Below are 19,085 nucleotides of genomic sequence, written 5' to 3'. Positions count from 1 at the left end.
CTTGCCCACTTCTACCTCACACCATATGCTTTCAAAACCATTAGTGTCACTGCCTTCCAAAGCCTCCACTCTTAGAGGACATAAGTCATCACTATAAGCAGCACTCCACCACCACATTTTCCTTTTCTATCCTGCCGATAAATGCTCTACCCTGCTACTTCAATTTCTGTTATTATATGATCTTCCATCAACCACATCTCAGAGATCCCAATAATCTTTGGCCAGGCTGATGCTGTCAGCATCACCAATTCATCTCCTTTATTTAGGATACTCCATGCATTAGTATGAAGCATAAAATTGTCACTGCTTCTATACCTATCATTATCCCCTCTCATCCCCACTGGACTCAGTGTTACCTGATGTCATCTCCCCAGGTGCCCATTCCCACAAGAGGCTTCCCCTGCTACCATCCACCCTGGGAATTCTAGTTTCCCTGCATTGACACTCTGACTCATTCAGAAAACAGCAATCTCCTCCAGATGCCTTTGTCCTTCCTCATTCAAATGCAAGCAGTCTCTAGCATACAGGTCTCTTCTGTCCTCAAATGCTCTCGAAGTATCCACATATTCCAATCCTCTCTTTTGATACATTCTGGCTCTTATGCTATTCATTATTACTGCTCTTCTGTTTAGCTTGTCACTATCATACTTGGGCAACAGACACATAATCTTTCCTCTCTGCATTTTCCTTTGCACAACCTCAAGCAAGAATCTCAGATCTCTCGCTGCCCAATTTACATTGCCTCTCAAGTCATTTTATCCATCCTTTTACTCTTCTTAATTGCCATAGCCACATTTTCTATCGTCCCTCCAGGAAAATACACCTCTGGCATCCTATCTTGCACACCAGAGATCATCGAGTCTCCATACATCACACCTCTTACCACTCTGTTCCTTGATTGCTCACCTGCATCCCCCTCTCTCTCTCTCTCTTTCCCCTCTAACCCTTTCTCTCTGTGTTCCCCTACTTACCTGCTGTCCTGGCATCACTCTTTCCCTGGTTCCTGCACTCCCTTACATTCTTCTCATTTTCTCTCTCTGCCTGTTTCCATTCTCCCCTCTTCTATCATTCCCATAACTCTCTCTCCTACTGTTTCTGTTCTCTCCTCTTCTATCATTCTCAAAACTCTCTCTCACTCCTACTCTGCATTCATCTCTTCCATTCTCCTAATCTCATCTTTCATACTGCTCATCTCATTCACAAGACATTTCACCTCCTCTTTCAGCTCATCTATCACTCTCTGCAAGTTAGTCACTCTTACTCGCCATTCATTCTCCCAATCGAGACCATCTCCCAAAACTTCACAGTCATTCAAGTCTTCCACACTCCTTACTCTTATTTTCTCATTCATATTTCGCTCATTATTCTCTCCTATCACGCTGCTCGTCTGACGACATTCATTTCCTGTCCCTGATGTAACTAGGTCGGTTATCAAAATATCTAATTCACTTAATTCCTCCCATTGCCTACATTTTGTGCATATACACACTCCCCTTCTCTTACCTGTCACATATCCAACTCCCAGGATGTATGTATCTTGCAAGCACTGCATGCAAGATACACACAAAGTCCTTTATTATGTTATGTGTAATAGAGTCCTTAAATGGCAGAGGACTTTGTGACATGTCATTTGTAATTGCAGCTGCAGCCACCATCATTCCTTACTGCCGAGGAACAACTAAACTAAATGCTAAATATATATAAACACTGTATGTTATATATATATACAGTGCCGCATCCAGGTAGGTGGCCAAGGGGCCCTGGCCCCCAAAAGAAAAAGGAAATAAACACTAGAAAATGTTCCAAAAATCTATTTCTATACTACTTATGAATTAACGGCCGTATAAGGTGGGAATACCCTATACCTCTGGAATCCTGGCTGCTGTGAACGCAAGGCGAACGAAGTAGTGCTCTTGCAGACCGAGCACTACTTCGTTTGCCTGAGCCTGGCCAGAGGAGATTACGGGTATCATGTATTGGCATTCACTGCAGATGCTCAGTTATAGGTCGTATACAATATGGTGTGCATTCTCAAATCATCTACTCAACTCGGCTCCTGAAGATTAAATCATGAGTGCTCATCCCCCTCCAAGATTAAATCTTGAGTGCTCGGCCCTCTATATATTTATATATATATATATAGATATATCTGAAGTTAGATAATCTTTGAAAAGTTTGTTTTAAAAAATATTAGCATTTTTGTGATATCAAAAGATATTATGATACACACAGCTTTAAGTAAATTATATGGTAAATTATTTTTCAGTTCAATGCAAAGTGATAAATCATATAAAAGCAAGGAATGTGATTTCAATAGAGAAATGGAAATTATGACCAATAAACAAGCTGAAACTGAAATGAAACGAAATCTCTTGGAGAAAGCAGTTAAACAAAAAAATATGCATATTCAGGAACATGCTATACAGCAGGTAAAGATAAATTTAGAACGTACATTATTGGTATTGATTAAATATCAATCTCCAAGTAAGTTAATTCTCATTTATCAACTGTGTTTGTAAAGGAATGTAATAATCCATTTCTTCTGCTGTAGAAGAAATGAATTATTTTATTTCTAATTAGACTAATTAGAAATAAATAATGAAGATAACACAATAACCACAATAATAAACTTTAATGAAAAACACAAATATTTCATACTGAAAGTAACAGTGCATCAACAGTGTGAGTAAACAACAAGAAAATTCATAAAACAGAAATACAAGGTAAATACAACAATCAGTTTACCAATTTAAAACAGTTCTGCATGCTAGAGAAATAATATTAAAAAACATTTTTGATGTTTATGTAAAATGAAAATCTCTCAAACTTTTGGGAGAGAGAGAGAGAATCATTCTAATTCAGGATAGGCCTATGTACAAGGACTTCGCAACCTTCTTTGAAGAGGCATATTTAAAAGACTTCTATAGAGAAGACGAACTTCATTCCACAGGATAATGTGTTTAGTATCAATACTAATTTAAAAGTAGGTTTCAAGTATTCAGTGTAGTAATAATGTTCATTAATTTTTTTGCCACAGAATGGCCTGTCTGTGCAAACTATGTCAAAGTACATTCACAAGGGATCTGTTAAATACCAACTAAAGAGAGAGGTGACAGTTTGCCTTATTGGATGATAACAGATGAGAAATTTCATTGATACGAAAATATGTGGGTTTAAAGTGAAACATCTTCAAAATTCTACCAATATGTTCCGAGATGCCAGAAATATAAGGGATTGGAATGCTGCAGTCTAGCAAAGAATCCTTAGGCAGAATGTAGGAGTCAATTAGCTGTTAGATTTCATGAGTTGTTAACTATGTAATCATTTAATTCCATGAAAGTTGTTATAGTGAGAAGTTCTTGTTGTAAGACTGAGGGAGAAGAACAGACATTACGTGCTCTAATAATTAATGTCTTAGCAACATGAATTTGCTGGGGGGGCATGATGAGCAGACTTTTGATATACACATAGGCTGTTCAATAAGTAATAAGACTAATTTTACTGTGGCGAAACCACTCATCACAATATTAATTTCTGTGGAATAAAGAAATGTTGCTGTCTGTATTAACAAAATGGGCTGATGTGCCAGAGTGTCACATGACTAAACGCAAGTGCTCATCGGCGCGCCTATGAGGCGCGACCAGTCTTTGAAATGGAAGCGTCCTTGGAACAGCGTTATGTGATTAAATTTTGTGTGTGTTTGCAAAATTCGGCATCGGACACTTTTAACATGATACGTGAAGCTTTCCACTATGAAGCAATGTCGAGGGCAAGTGTTTTTCGCTGGCATAAAACTTTTAAGGAAGGAAGGCAAAACGTGGAAGCTCTTGAATGTGAGGGAAGACCTTCAACGTCCATCACAGAGACAATGATCAACACAGCAGCGATTATCATCAAGCACGTCAAAAGGAAGCGTCCATTGCTGGAGAATGGCTTCTTATTGCACCACGATAATGCAAGGCCACATATTGCTGGCTGTGTAGTGGACATTTTGCAGATGAACAACACAGATATCCTACCACACCCTCCATACAGTCCTGATCTTGCATCGTGCAATTTCTGGCTGTTTCCTCAGCTCAAGAAACCATTAAGAGGCCGCCATTTCAAAAGCAACAAAGCATGTGTAAAAGCTGCAGAGGCGGTTTTGAAAGAACTCTCAAAAAACAGACTCTCACATGTGTTTAAGAAGTGAATGCAACGTTGGGACAAATGCATCATGTCTCACAGTAGTTACTTCAAAAAAGACCATGTAAATGATGACGATTAAAGGTAATCTGTTTTCTGTGTAAATATAGTCTTATTACTTATTGAACAGCCTACATATATATCTGCCAATAAAGGCAGGTTTTTGATAAACACCTATTTAACAAAGTACTGGAGGCTGTATGAGTAAGAAAGATATTCAAGAATAGTAAACTACCAGAATTTTCTTTTTCCATGATGAAAACACATGATCTGATGAAAAAACTATTGATCTGATGTATTCAGTGGTGAAGATATTTTCAGGTGCAAACTTGGGTTGCTCCCACTTGGATAAAGGATTAAACTAAATTTATTAAAGTATCATCCAAATGGTTTAAGAAAATACTTCACCCAAGGGATAGACATGGCTATCTCCTCAATCTGTTTGCAGATCTTGTTTTTCTAGCTGAAACAACCTGATTGTATCCTATAACAAATTCAAAAATATTTACACTAGGAGGGAAATCATCATGTAGGAAACTAATGGCATCAGATAATGGAATGTTGGTAACGTTTTCATCTAGCACTGTCATAATTATTGCTGAACTGGTTGACCGAGTGGTTAGCATATCTGCTCTCCAGCCAAAAAGGCTGTGTATTCCAATCCTGCCATGGGCAAGGATGTTTGTGATTGTGAAAATGGTGGTGGTGGTGGACAGTAGATGTCGTTAGTGTATTATGATGCTTTTGCTGTAGTTGGTGGGTTGAGACGGTGAGTTGTAGAGTAGATGCCCTCCCTCCATGAGTCTTTGGACTCCTTGGAGATGTCACGTAATAGTAATAATAATTATTATTATCCTGTTTGATAGTGATAATGGTATCAGACAATGGAATATTGGTAATAAATTTGATATGAAAATCAGCAATAAAAAGACAAAGACAATGAAAATAGACAGAAATATTGAAAACTATCAACTGTATCCTGAATGGTGAACTTATAGAACAAGTAAAACATTTCAGCTATTTAGGCATAATTTTTAGTTAAAATGGCAAATTAAATTTCACTTGCATGAATAAATTTATACGAATAAGAAAGAAATTAGTCAAAACACTAAATTAGCTATATTATTATTATTATTATTATTAGTTTACACCATCTCCATGGAGTCTGGAGACTCATTGTGGGAGACCAAAATCAACCATCATACACACAAATCCTATCTTATCTCTTCTTGAATCATTCACCATCAGGAAACACAACCAATTCTGGCTATCCATTCCACTTACTCACCACTTTTTGCATCTGTTCCACATATCCCAACTAATCATACTCTTACACAACTTCCACAGATAGCCCCTAGATCTCTGACCTATTTGTCATATATTGAAAATTTTCACTTGCATCAATTTTATAAAACCCTTTGATATATTAAAGATTTCTACCATGTCCCCTCTCCACCTATCAACCAAACTTTGTAACCCATAAACCTTTAACCTATCCTCATAGGGAGCATTCCAGACTGAATAAAATGTCACCATCTCAGTCACTCATCTCTGAATCTACTCAACTCCTCCTGGTCTCCCTCATGAAACCCAGGTGACCGATTCTGTACACAGTAGACAAGATATGGCTGAATTCATGACCTTATAAAGAGGGATAATAACTTCCATATATTTACTTGTTAACATGTTTGTCAACATCCAAGTTATTCATTGAGCTATTTTACCAACTTTTGCAATATGCCCTCTGAACTCCAGCCCTTTGTCTGCTATTATCCCCACGTCCTGAGCCTTATCAATTTCCTGCAATAGAATACTATCAATAGATACACCACATGCACCCTTTTCAACCAGAAGTGCATAATCTTACGTGTTGCAACATTAAATTGACAATCCATTCTTTGCCCGCAATGCCTATTTATTTATATCATTCTACAAGATATCTGAATCACCTTTATCAACTATTGCTCTCCCCATTTTTGCATCATCGGCAGACAACTGAATATCCCCTCTTAAATTATTCCCTATGTCATTGATATACAAATTAAAGATTATCCCTAGTACCAAACCCTGAAGTACTCCACTAGTCATCATTCTCCTAGATTCCACTCCACCATATACCATTTTTTGTTGTCTGTCCATCAGCCATCCCTCCTATCCATGCTACCTGTCTCATATCCATTCCCATTTGCTCCAGTTTTTGTAATAGTTTTCCATGCAGTATGTATTTCGTCAAATGCCTTGGCAAGGTTGAGCAGTAGTGTAGCCATTACCTTTATCCAGTTCTGCTGTCACCTTATTATAAAATGTAACTAAGTTACTAAGAAGACAGGTCTTCTCCTTTACAAAGCCATGCTTCCCACTTAGAGTATCATATCCCTATCCACCCACTGTTGTATTCCACTCCTGATATATTAATTGGCCTGTAATTTGATATCTCTGTCTTGGAGCCACCTTTATGCAATGATACTTATGTAATTTTAACCTCTTTCCTCTCCCTTGAACCCTACCAGAGCTGAGACTTAGATTGAATAACTTCGTCAGGGGCAATGCCAATTCACTTACACATTCATACAGTACATGGGCTGATATGCCATCCAGTCCCACTGCTGTATTCACATTCATATTTTTAAATATGCTTAATACCTCTCCTGTTCATCTACTACAATGTTGATATGCATCTCTAACATCAGCAAATGTAAAATCACCACCTGGATGATACACCTGTACAAAAATCACTTGGCAACTAAACTTTTCCTTTTGTTCAGTCACCTTCCTACCGTGAACACTTTAAATTAATTTACCATAGCTTTTTTTCCTCTTACTTGCTACATAACAAAAAAACTCTTTTGGATTTACTTTGACCTGTTTGGCTAATTCTTACCACCCTTTTTGCTTGCACTTTGTATTTACAGCTCATAAGTATGCTCATCACTTTTTCTTTTATATTTCCTCCAGAATGTTTTCTTTTTTTGAGGCTCCTGTTTTATATCTCCAACCAGTATCAGACTTGGGTATGCAGTCTGATACTGCTACTCTCAAGCAATCTCTGACCATTTACCATGCACTACTGACATGCCTTCCTTGTAGCTTCTCAAGCCATGGCACTGTTCCAAGATTACTCCTGAGTCTCTCATAATCACCAGCCTTATATATAGCTGAACATAAATCCCCCCTTCTTGACAGAAAAACCCTACATGTTTGGCAACTTCCCACAGCAAGACTGCATGGTCACTCTCCCAAACTGGAGGCAGAGTGTCTTCTGCCTTGGTTATGAATAGATCTTCTGATGCTGTTATCAGATCCAACACTCTCAAACCCCTTGTCTCCCCCCATAACATGTTTCATGTAATTATCCCTTAGCAACTGTATAAATCGTACTTCCATCTTGCCATGCACCCTTTCCTCCCTCCAATTGTTGTCTCCATGGTTAAACTCTTTCATAATAATTGTTTGCCCTACACTCATTGTATAAGCCAATAATCTGCCAATACATGGCATCTGTGTCTTCCTGTGGACCCACTGGTCTATAGCAGCACCCATCAACATAATTTATCCTATTTGCCCTATCTCACACCAGACAGCCTCAAAGGAACCATCTCTCAAACCTAAAATCCTCTTTAACTTCTAATTTTGTTGGTTGTAATTCTGCAGCTATACCCCACCTGTCCTGTTCCTTGAATCCTCCCTGAAAATACAATATCCTTTACACTCTATCCCTGTAATAACTATATTGCTTCAGTCAACCATGTCTCACTGATGCCTATAATTTTTGGCTAAGTCGAGCTTACCACTGTCAAAAACTCCTCACCCTTATTCCTGCTACTTGCATTTGTGTACATACATTTCAACATCCCTTTGTACTTATAGTTATTATTATTATTATTATTATTCAGGCCTCCAAGGAGTCAAAAGACTCATCGAGGGAGGTCCTTCCTAAGACATAAAGTCTCTCAAGACTCATCGAGGGGAGGTCCCCCCCTGAGAAACACAAAGTCTATCATACCACTCTTTAAACTCACTGACCGTTCTCGCTCCCACCACTCCATCAGGCAATGCATTCCACGGCTCAACCACCCATGTGTAATGTCATGACCAACCCATTCAAATCAGAGACCTATGAAATCCTATTTGGCATTGCATAATCATTATTATACACATGCTCATTTATCACGGGGGTGGATAGACACATGCTTGATTTCATTCTCCATAATATCTCTAATTTTCCTTGTTTTGCACTACCACACTCTCACTAAACAACCCTTTCTCCAGACATCTAACTCCATAACCATTTAAATGTAGTCCGTTGGGTATATATAAGTCCTTTCATCCATGAAATTCACTCCGTACATCACTAAACTGCACGCCTTTCCTCCTGCACAATCTTCTGTTGTTGAGCTCATTGAAAAGCTGCTTGATATGACCATGGAACTTTGGCAATCTGTTGAACTTTGATGGAGTAGAGCTTTTATCAAGGTTATTGTCAATTTTTTGCAGAGCAGCAATAGACTCATTGAGCGAGGACACCTGCTCTACAACTCTGTCTCCGCCAACCAACTGACCGCAACTACACTAACGCCATCTACCGCCCACGACCACCACTAGTGTTTCCAACACAATCACATGCTTCATAGCTCCTACTACTATCTGGTTGAATCATGCCTTTAAAATGTTCCGTCCTTAGTCTGGTGATCATTGTCGTTTACTCTACCTTTACTACGAGTTTCCCCTCTCATAGTAAAGGTTTGCTTACTCTTGGATCCGCTGAAACTTTTATAGTTTCTATATATATATATTCAGTATGAAACTATTGTAGTTTCTCTATTCGTCTTTGAAATAATGTTGGATTCAATATCCACTTAATTTGAATAATTTTGCATCACCGAAGTGAAGCCTTTTGGCTCTCTTTTTTTCAGTAATTCTTGGTGCCTTTTGTGATGTGACACCTTTTTTGGCAACTCATATGGTAAAGTATAAGTTCTGCATCACTTCAACCTGAGTATTTACATCTGGGTCTGGCTCCCACTGACGAGATCTCAACAAAGGGTGCAACCAGTCTGGGTAGTGACCCCCCCCCCCCCCCCCCATAATGTATAACATCATACATGTCCACTGGGAGATGTGTTTTACATTATGGGAAATACTAAGGATAGTGATCAGAGCTTACCTCACCTTTACTACGAGTTGCCCTTGTTATGAAAGGTTTGCTTACGCTTGGATCCGCCAAAACTTTTATAGTTTCTATATATATATTTGGCACAAAATTTGTAGTTTCTCTATTCGGCTTTGAAATAATGTTGGATTCAATATCCACTTAATTTGAATGAGTGTGGTTATTTCTCTATTTTCATTCATTTCGCTGATTTCATTCTTCTTCTTGAGTGTTTGTTTTACCAATCTTATTTTGGCAACAGAATCAGCATCAGTTAGTGATAGTGGGTCTAATTTTTGAGGTAAATGTCTTGCTTCTTTGGCTAGACTGTCTGCTCTTTTATTGCCTTCAATATTTACATGGACTGGTATCCATTGCAGTATACACTTCTTATTTTTGAAATTTAACGTTGTTAGTTGTTCATGAATTTCCTGTGTGAGTTTTGTTTTTCCATTTTTTAATGTTTCAAGTGCAGATTTAGAGTCACTGTAGATGGTTATTCCTTCTGTAATGTTTATTACTGGATTAGAGAGATAGAACTTGAGAGCTGTGTATGGCTGTTAATTCACAAGTGAAGTTTGAAGCTATTTTGCCAGTTGTGGTTTTGATTTGCACTTCCTCTCCTCCAGGTAGAGTTAGAAAAACCCCTGAACCTCCTTGGTTGAGTGCTTCATAAGGTTCTAGGAGATTTAAGTTTATCATTATGTTTTTGGTAAAATAATGGAAAGGAATGGCTCTTTGCTTATTTCAATGGACAGGTGTTCTAAGTCAATCTGTTTTCTAATTTCATGATCGTATTGTAAAGTGGATGATCTCTTTAGTCTAGATTTTCTTGTCCATGCATCGAAAGTCCTGAAGGAGATGTGAGCCTTTTGATGATATTAAGTTTTTTAAGAGCTTTATTAGATATATTTGTAATATGAGTTGTAAATCTCAGTTCAGTATCTAGGGTTAGGCCTAAGTATTTTGGAGACTGTTTTTTTCTATTTTGGTATTATATATTTTGATTCGAGGGTTGAAATTGTCTTATTTTTTCTATCAGTGGAGAAGATGCTCAGTTTTGTTTGTTCTGGATTTATCTGTGATTTAAGTTCCTTTGCCCATCTTTCTAAGCCTTTTATTGAATTATTTAGGACTTTTCCAGATTGTTGAGAATTACTGTTTGTGTGCCAGATTGCTATATCATCTGCATAGCATGCCATTTTTGTGTCATTTGTTGTGTGAGGATGAATATTGTTCATATAGATAAGAAATAGGAGTGGACTTAAGACAGAACCTTGTGGGACTCCAGCCCAAGTTCAATGCATGTTGGAATAAATTCCATTAACTTTCATTTTTCTTCCTTTCATGAAATCTGAAATCCAAATTAATATATTCCCCCTTATACCAGTATTGTATGCAATTTTCATTAATTTTTGTCTCCACATGTGATCGAAGGCAGCTGTGAGATCCAAGAATATTGCTGTTGTCTTCTTTGGTGGTTTTTCTTGAAAGCCATCTATGACTGATTGGCAAAGATAAAATAATTGATCTTCTGTACTGTGTTGAGACCTGTATACAGTTTGGTAAAAGTTGATCTTGTTATTTTCTAAGAGCCAGTTCATAAGTCTAGTATGTATTATTCCTTCAATTTAGTTTGCAGAGAGTGCTAGCCAAAGCTATTGGTTTGTAGCTTTTACAGTCACTAGGATTTTTGTTAGGTTTTAGTAAGGGTATAATGACTGATTTTCCAGATTGATTTTTGTTAGTTTACCTGTATTCCAGGAAGTGTTAAATATCTTCAGAAGACATTTTTTGGCTATTTTTCCCATGTTTTTAATCATGTGTCCAAAGATAAGATTAATTATGGGTGATTTGTCAGGGTCAATTTGACTAATTGATGTTTCTAGTTCTGTCATTGTGAGGTCTTGAGTAAAGATGTTTTCAGAAGGATAGGTTCTGGATTGTATTAGCAGATGTTTTGCAATTTTCCTGCATAATTTTTTACTTTTTGTCTTCTTTGTTGTATTGCAGTTTGCTTACTTTAGAATAATGCTTGGCTAGTCCATTTGTTTGTTTATTGCTGCTGTATTAGTTCCTGAGGAGATTGTGTTCAAAGAGTGATCAGTATCTGGAAGTGTCGTGTTGTGAAAGGGTCCAAAGGAGACTGACTGAGGTAGTTTTTGACCTCTGGAATGTCGAGTATGAGAAATATGAGAAAAGATTGAGAAGATGTAATTTGCAGAGTCTGGTGGACAGGAGGAAGAGGGGAGATATGATAGAGACCTACAAGTTGGTAAGGGGTTGTTATAGGATCGATGTTGGAGAAGTTTTACAGAGAATAGTGGGAGATCAGGGGAGAACCAGAGGTCATCCCTGGAAACTGTATAAAGAGGGTGTGAGTAGGGGAGTGAGAGGCAGGTTTTTTCGTGCAGAGTTGTGAATGATTGGAATGCCTTGCCTGAGAACGTGGTGTCTGCAAAGAGTTTGAATGTGTTTAAAACACGGTATGATGAGCTGTGTGTGTGTGTGTGTGATAAAATTACCTCCCAGATGAGTCTTTGCCTCCATGAGATCTTGGGGTGGTAATAATAATAATAATATTCAATAATCTGATGATATTCCAGTGTTGTGAGTCTTTTCTTGTATCTAGTCTATTGCAGAATTCTTCCCACTTTTTTTGTTTGCAGTTAGAAATTTCATCTTCTATGATTTGAGTTAATTCTGTTAACTTCCTTCTGTTGTCTTCTGTATTGTTTTGTTTTAACTGTTCGTTGCCGGCCTGGCTGGTCGAGTGGTTAGCATATCTGCTCTCCAGCCAAAAGGCTGTGGGTTCGACTCCCTATGTTGGCATGGATGTTTGTCTATGAAAATACTAGTGGTGGTCAGTGGTAAATGGCATTGGTGTAGATGATGAAGGTAGTTGTGGTTGATGGATTGATGGAGAATTGTAGAGTAGGTACCCTCCCTGGAGGTGTTATATGATAATAATAATATTATTATTATCTCTTTCAGTGATCATAGCATTGATATTATGATCATTCCAAAATGGAACCTAATTGTTTTTCTTGAGTCATCTAGAAATTGAATTTTTTGCAGCTCTCTGTATGTCGTGAGTTAATTCTAGTAGTTACTGATCAAGATCTTCACTAGTAGGTGGACCAGTGCAATATGTTTCTAGTACTTGTGTGTATTTAGTCCAATTGGCTTTTCTTAAGTTCCAAAATCTCTCTTTGTATGTGGTTTTTGGTCTAACAAATAATGGTAGTAATAATAGGTCTATGATCACTGATGGCATTCTTTAGTATTTTCCACTGGGTAAGACTTGCAGTTTCATAATGTACTGCTGTGATGTCTAATGCTGATTCTGTGCCTGTTGTTTTGACAGGTTTGTATTTTGCTTGTTGTTTATGATCTCAAGGTTTAGATCATCAATTATGTCTTCTATTTGTGCTCCTTTCCAATCTAGTTGTGGGGAGCCCCAAGTTGGGCTTTGGCATTTAGATCTCCTAAAAGGATCTTTGTATCTGAATTGTTTGACTTAGTTGCTTAATTAGTTCTGTATTGATATCTGTGTTATCTGGATTTTATTATTATTGTTATTATATGACACCTCCAGGGAATCCAAAGACTCATCGAGGGAGAGTGTGCCAACAGCATCGAACCAAAAATTCCCCTTCCAACTACTAACTGCACTCAAACTTGCTTAACGTTTTGCGTGAGCTGTTAGTTCTACCAATCGACCAACTTTGCATTGACTATTGTAATAAGGCATTTTGGTAGAAATATCTTGACTGCTTGACCTCTGTGTTACTATTTATATTGCTGTTTATAGTTGATACGATTTCTTTATATTTAATGTGTTTGGTCCGTAAGAGTATAGCTAGCCCTCCACCAGGTCGATCCAGTCTGTCTTTCCTTAATGTTGAATAGCATTTGATTTGAAGCTTCAGATTTTGATTTAGTTTAATTTCTTGCAATGTGAATGTTATTTTTTGTATAAAATGTTATTAAGCTCTTCCATCTTTTTTGAGTGCCGTTGATGTTTAGCTGAAGTATGTTGAGAGCCCTCATAGCATATTTCTCATCGAGATTCTTGACTGCAACTCTCAATGCATCGGCTGCCACGAACGCAGTAGCATGTGTCCTCATAGTATATTTCTCATTGAGATTCCAGACTGCAGTTCTCAACGTGTCGGCTACCCTGGACACAGTAGTATGTTTCTGATCAGAACAGACGCTCTTCATGGAATTGGGTGTACCAGAGCTCCGTTAGCCAGCAGTTTTCAGAGGTTCTCTGCAGGGTTCAATGTAACAATCCAAGTGAAAAAAAAAAAAAAGGTGGTAGCAGGATTACACAAAAGAAAACTTGGGTAAGATACCAGACCTGAAAGTGAAAAAAACAAAAAATCTTCTCATCAGCATTCAGGGTCCTTCTTCTCAGTTCTGTCTTATCATACAAAGGCAGCAGATTCACAATCCTTCCTTTCTTACTCTTCGTTTTTGCTTCAACTAACAACTCTTTCATATCTTCTCTCATTGCATATTTCTCACCTTTCAAATCATTTGTGCCAGCCAAAACAATTAACTCATTCGCTTCATTCTTCTGCATACTTACAGCATCACTAAATCCTTTATCTCTGCACCTGGAAAACATGCTTTTGTCACTTTCTCATTAAGTATACCCCTTATCATTGAGTCCTCATACAATTCTATCCCCTTTCTCCCAGTTTCTTGCACTTTTATGCTTTTCCTATTCACTCTTTCTTTCATTCTCTGTTCTTCTGTACCACACGTCGATACAAGACAGTTCAAACCAATTTTTAACTGATTGATTAGGATATTGGGAAAGATCTTGCCATTGTTAACATTCAGGAATGTGCTAGTAAAGCTAATCTCAGGTGGTATAGTCATAGAGGAAAGATTAGCAAAAACAAGTGTTCTTTGCCAGGTTGGCAAGAAAATGACCCGAAAGAAGACGAAAATGTAGATGAATTGATACAGCAAAGAGTGACTTAAAAGAAGAAATATGGCATCTGATAATGTTGGAGGCTTGACAGATAACAGATTCATTTGGAGGAAAATTGTTGATCAGAAATTAGTAATGGTGTAAATTTTTCATGCAGTATTATCATAATTATCCTGTACACTCCCTGAGGGTACAAGGTACATATCAAGAATTTGATGACGATGATATCAGACAATAGAATGTTGGTAAAACAGAAAAACATTGTCAAAACTGACTAAAATATCTCACTTTTGTCTTTCAATATCCTGTCTGTCTTTCTCTCATAGCTGGCCTTATCCATTACAACTATAGCCTTTCCTTTGCTTGAGAAATAGATACGAGGGTGGTCTGAAATGTTCTTGGCCTCAATCATAAATGGCAACACTATCGGCAAGATTTTTTTTTTTCTAAGTTGGTACATCTGTCATAAGCATCCATGTGAAATTGCAAGTCATTCTATCAAGTAGTTTGTTTTATACAGCTGTCTGAAGCAAAAGTGTTGTCTGTATCCTTTGAAATGGATAAAATTAAGTATCGTGCAGTTATAAAATACTTTCTAAAAGATGATTCAAAGCCAAAAAGAAATTCAATCGAAGTTCATAAAAGTTTATGGGCACTCTTCTCCTTCATTTTCGACAAATAAGAAATGCCTGCCATACCAGCCTTGAAGATGATCTATGTGAAGGACATCCAAAAAGTGTAACAACACCAGAAATCATTGATCGAGTGCATGATATAGTATTGGATGACCAGCGAGTGAAAGTGTGTGAAATTGCTGAGACTATAGGCATTTCAAAAGAACGTGTAGGATATATTTTGCATGAAGAATTGCAAGATGGGTGCCCCACTTGCTCACATCAGATCAAAAACGCACTCGCATGAAAATCCTTGAACACTGCTTAGAATTTTAACAAGAATAAAACTGATTTTGTGCATTGATTTATTACTATGGACCATTAAACACCAGAAGCCAAACAGCAGTCAAAACAGTGGACAGAAGCCGGTTGTTCAGTGCCAAAGACAAAGTCAGTTCCATCAGCAGCAAAGGTGTTTTAGGATGCTAAAGGCATTTTGTTTATTAATTATCTTGAAAAGGATGAAACAGTAACTAGAGTATTAGAATATTACTACTATCTTTTAACCAGACTAGACAAAAAAATTTGTGAGAAAAGACCCGGTTTGCAGAATAAAAAAATCATCTTTCATCAGTACAATGCACCTGCCCACAAAGGGGTTTTGGCAATGGGAAAATTAAGTGATCTGAACTATGAACTGTTGGAACATCCACCCTATTTCTCAGATTTGTCTCCCTCTGACTTATATCTCATCCCAAAACTAAAACTCTTCCTGGCTGGGCAGCGTTTTTCTTCGAATCAAGAAGTTATTGCAGCTGTAGAGGGGTATTTTGCAGATCTTACTGAGAACCACTACAGGGATGGGATAATGGTGCTGGAGCATCACTGGAATAAATGTATTAGTCTTGAGGATGATTATGTTCTTCTTCTTCTTCTTCCCTTCACGTATTAGGCCTAGTGGCATGTTATGGAGCTATCCTTAGCCCTTCTAAGCTGTACCCGTCCCGAGGATTAAGGTGGCTAGTACTATGCCTCCCGGTGTGTCCTATGTCTGTAGATGCGTGTGTTCACGGGGCCAGTTTGTCTGCTTGTGGGAGGAAAAACTGCAGATAAACTGGGGAGAAAAACCCTGCAGTCCACGCCCAAGACCGGCTAACTTGGCTATGTCTAAGAAAGATCTTTAAGCTCCTCACGTCAGCAAATCGAACCCAGGACACTTCTTTCCCAGGCATATGGTTGTGAAGCACATAGCCACTTGGCTAAACTCATAGATGGAGATTATGTTGAAAAATAAAAATAATTTTGAAATTATAAATTCGTTTTCTCATTGTTCAGCCGAAAACTTTTCAGACCACCCTCGTATATGGGTCTTTGTTTTAATAAAAGCAGTGCATAGAATTCAGTAGTAGATAAATTACATGGAAATGTTTGCTTCTAAAAATTTTCAGCAATTTCAAACCATATTTGTTAGCATCTTCACGTGAAAGATCAGAAATGTTGTGTTTGTTATTATGTAACACTGATACTGAGACTAGTGTGCTAGCTATAGGCGATGATTTTTCTGTTGTACTTAAATCCATTCCCTATCGTTAATTTTTTGATAAGATGATTGGGTGCGAGCAGGTGTGGTAGAGGAAATCAGAGCCAATAGACGGGATAAGTAGTACTGGTTATAGACCTAAAAGTTTACTGTTGTTTTTATTTAAGAAAGTTATGAGTATCAAAAATAAAAGGAAGATGAAGCTGTTTCACTGATTGAGTTTATCCACTCAAAAATGGTTGGAATTAGTCAAACATAGTTAAATGAGCATGATATCCTGATTGAAATAGAAAAAGAAGGATAATATGTTTTTCACAAGGATTAGAAAGGACAAGAAGAAAAGAATTGTGCTATAATTATAGCAAGGGAATTATATCCATAATTCTTTCAGTCACTGCTTCCCTCTTGAGTCTCTTCCTTATGTCCACAGCATTATTCAGAGAATAACAACAGTATTCTCTGTGATTGTCAGCATGTATTTATTAAAGGGAGTTTGTATTTACAGACTACATCAACATTTACAGATTTACATCAACTTAATTATGTATCATAATTTTTCTTTTTTACTTTTTTCAGGCTTTTCACTTGTCAGCCAATGCCTATTCTCAGAGTTCACTCTGCACAATTCCTCCAGTCCTCATCCCATATGCCTCTTTTTTCCATTTCCATAGCCTTTGGTGTCTTCCTCTTGTTCTCCTTCCAAGGTGGTGACCAGTTCATAATTCTCAGCAGCTATCTTCCTTCATTCTCTGGGCACGTTCATACCATTTCAAATCACATGCTTCTGTCCTCTCCATAACAGGCTGTTCAACTGTGCACCTCTGTTCAAATATGTGCATTATTTAGATGATCCATATGTGTGACTGTCATGCTTTGTCCAAAGTAGTCCATTTCCACAACTTCTACTTGATTCCTTTGGCTGTTAATAAGGATCCAATACTTGTATCCATAAGTCATTATACCGGCATCTTCTTAAATTTCCTCAAGACCTGATGATTCCATAAAACACCATTCATGGTTCTAATAGTTGCTTGTGCCTGTCCTATTCAAAATACTATGTCCACTTCACAATGTCTGGAGTTATCCATCATAGAGGCAGGATACTTCAACTCATCCACTGATTTTATGGTTCCTGCCTCTAACTCAAGATCTGTTGAACTGTCACTCAAGCTTTTCACAAGTAACCCAGCCATGAAGTGATTTCACGCACAAACTTTGTTTGCTTATACTTAATTTTTAACACATTGACTTTCAATTCCCAATGTTTACAAGATCAAATAGTTTTCTCATCTGGTATTTCACATTCTCATTGTACTGTGAGAGGATCTCCTGATCTTCAGCAAAAAGAAGAGAATGCCAGACCTGGTCTCCTATAGGTACACCCATTCTACCACCGCATCCAAGTATATCTGGACAAGGAGATGTATATCCAGTAGTATACTTAGATTTTGTAAAGGCACTTTTTTAGATTGCCACATATCAAGTTGGTAACTAAATCGGTGCAGGTGGGATGGGATGCTAGATTAGTGAGTTGGATAGGTGACTGGCTATTAGATAGGTATCAGCAAGTTGTGTAAGGGGGGGGGGGGGGAGGACACTGTTGTTTAATTTGTATGTTAATGATAATATTGGGATGGGTTTAACAGACAACTGTTTCCAGATAATAATAATCTTATGTAATCTATCATGAAAGCAGTTTATTATATGTATGTTCAGTAATCTTTCTTTTATTTTAACAATTTGACTGCTATAATTACTGAATTTTTAGCAAAGAGAAATGAAGTTAGAAAAAGAAATTGTACAGCTTAAAGCAGATCTGGCAAAGCAGAAACTATTGATTCATAATTATCACTCACAGATGACTACAGTTCAGGTATGCAAAACATTAACTAGTGAAGACTGTTTGTGAGTACAGTATATATATATATATATATATGAACAATAGAACTTCAACACGGACTGTAGCTACAGTTCAAAGCTAACTGATTTTATAATAGTCGTTTTATAGTGATATGATGTTTCTTATAGTGTTTACTTGCTTTCTATGTTCCCACACCTGAAGAAGTCGGACAATCCGATGAAACATGTTGCATTTTGAATAAATTTAATTGTTATTCTAGTCTCGGTTATAGTCAGTATATATAAATATGAACATATCCCAGTACTGAGTTAATACTACAAATTGCTATATATATATATACACACACATTTATATTTTGGTGATATATTTTAAGCTTGGAACTGATCCTTAGTCATCTTATTGCTTTAATGGAAGAAAATTGAAGTCTAAAAATAATTAAAATCAATTTAAGTTTCTATAAATATTTCCCCTGTGTTGCATAGGCATTATTATAGTGAAAAAGCTAACAGCATTATGAAAATAAAAGTAACAAAAAAAAAGTCTCCTACAGTTTTAAATTTTAATCACATGTGACCACTGAAGTCATCAATTTTCTAATATGTAACCTCAAAGGGTGCAGGCTATTATGACAGTACTACATGATTAAGTTTACATTATTACTAATATCCTCTCAACAGTTTTCCTCCAAATTATTCTGTTGCTTGTTAGCACTCCAGTGTTCATATATTTAACATTTCAGTCTTTCGAAGCACTTGACTAAATCAGTCTACACGATCTTAGTCTTTTTT

General features: G+C 37.2%; 1 protein-coding gene across 3 annotated transcripts in view; it reads left to right on the top strand.

The window, feature by feature from the left end:
• LOC150099031 (serine/threonine-protein kinase Nek8-like) overlaps positions 1–19,085 on the top strand; it is a 1,046,903-nt gene that overhangs the window by 1,003,269 nt on the left and 24,549 nt on the right. For all 3 annotated transcript variants that reach the window (XR_016549512.1, XM_090405252.1, XM_090405251.1), the window contains 2 exons: positions 2,267–2,429; positions 18,205–18,309. Coding sequence is in view for 2 of the 3 variants with exons in the window: in XM_090405252.1 (XP_090261378.1) it covers positions 2,267–2,429; positions 18,205–18,309 (268 nt within the window). In the remaining variant the exon portion in view is untranslated. Of the gene's footprint in view, positions 1–2,266; positions 2,430–18,204; positions 18,310–19,085 lie in introns of those variants that run through there.

This window comes from Typopeltis vanoorti, chromosome 15, assembly GCF_054136105.1.
Source record: "Typopeltis vanoorti isolate ZY-2024b chromosome 15, IOZ_Tvanoo_1.0, whole genome shotgun sequence".
Lineage (NCBI taxonomy): Eukaryota > Metazoa > Arthropoda > Arachnida > Uropygi > Thelyphonidae > Typopeltis > Typopeltis vanoorti.
The sequence above is the reverse complement of the archived record's forward strand: the minus strand, read 5'-3'. Positions and strand labels throughout refer to the sequence as shown.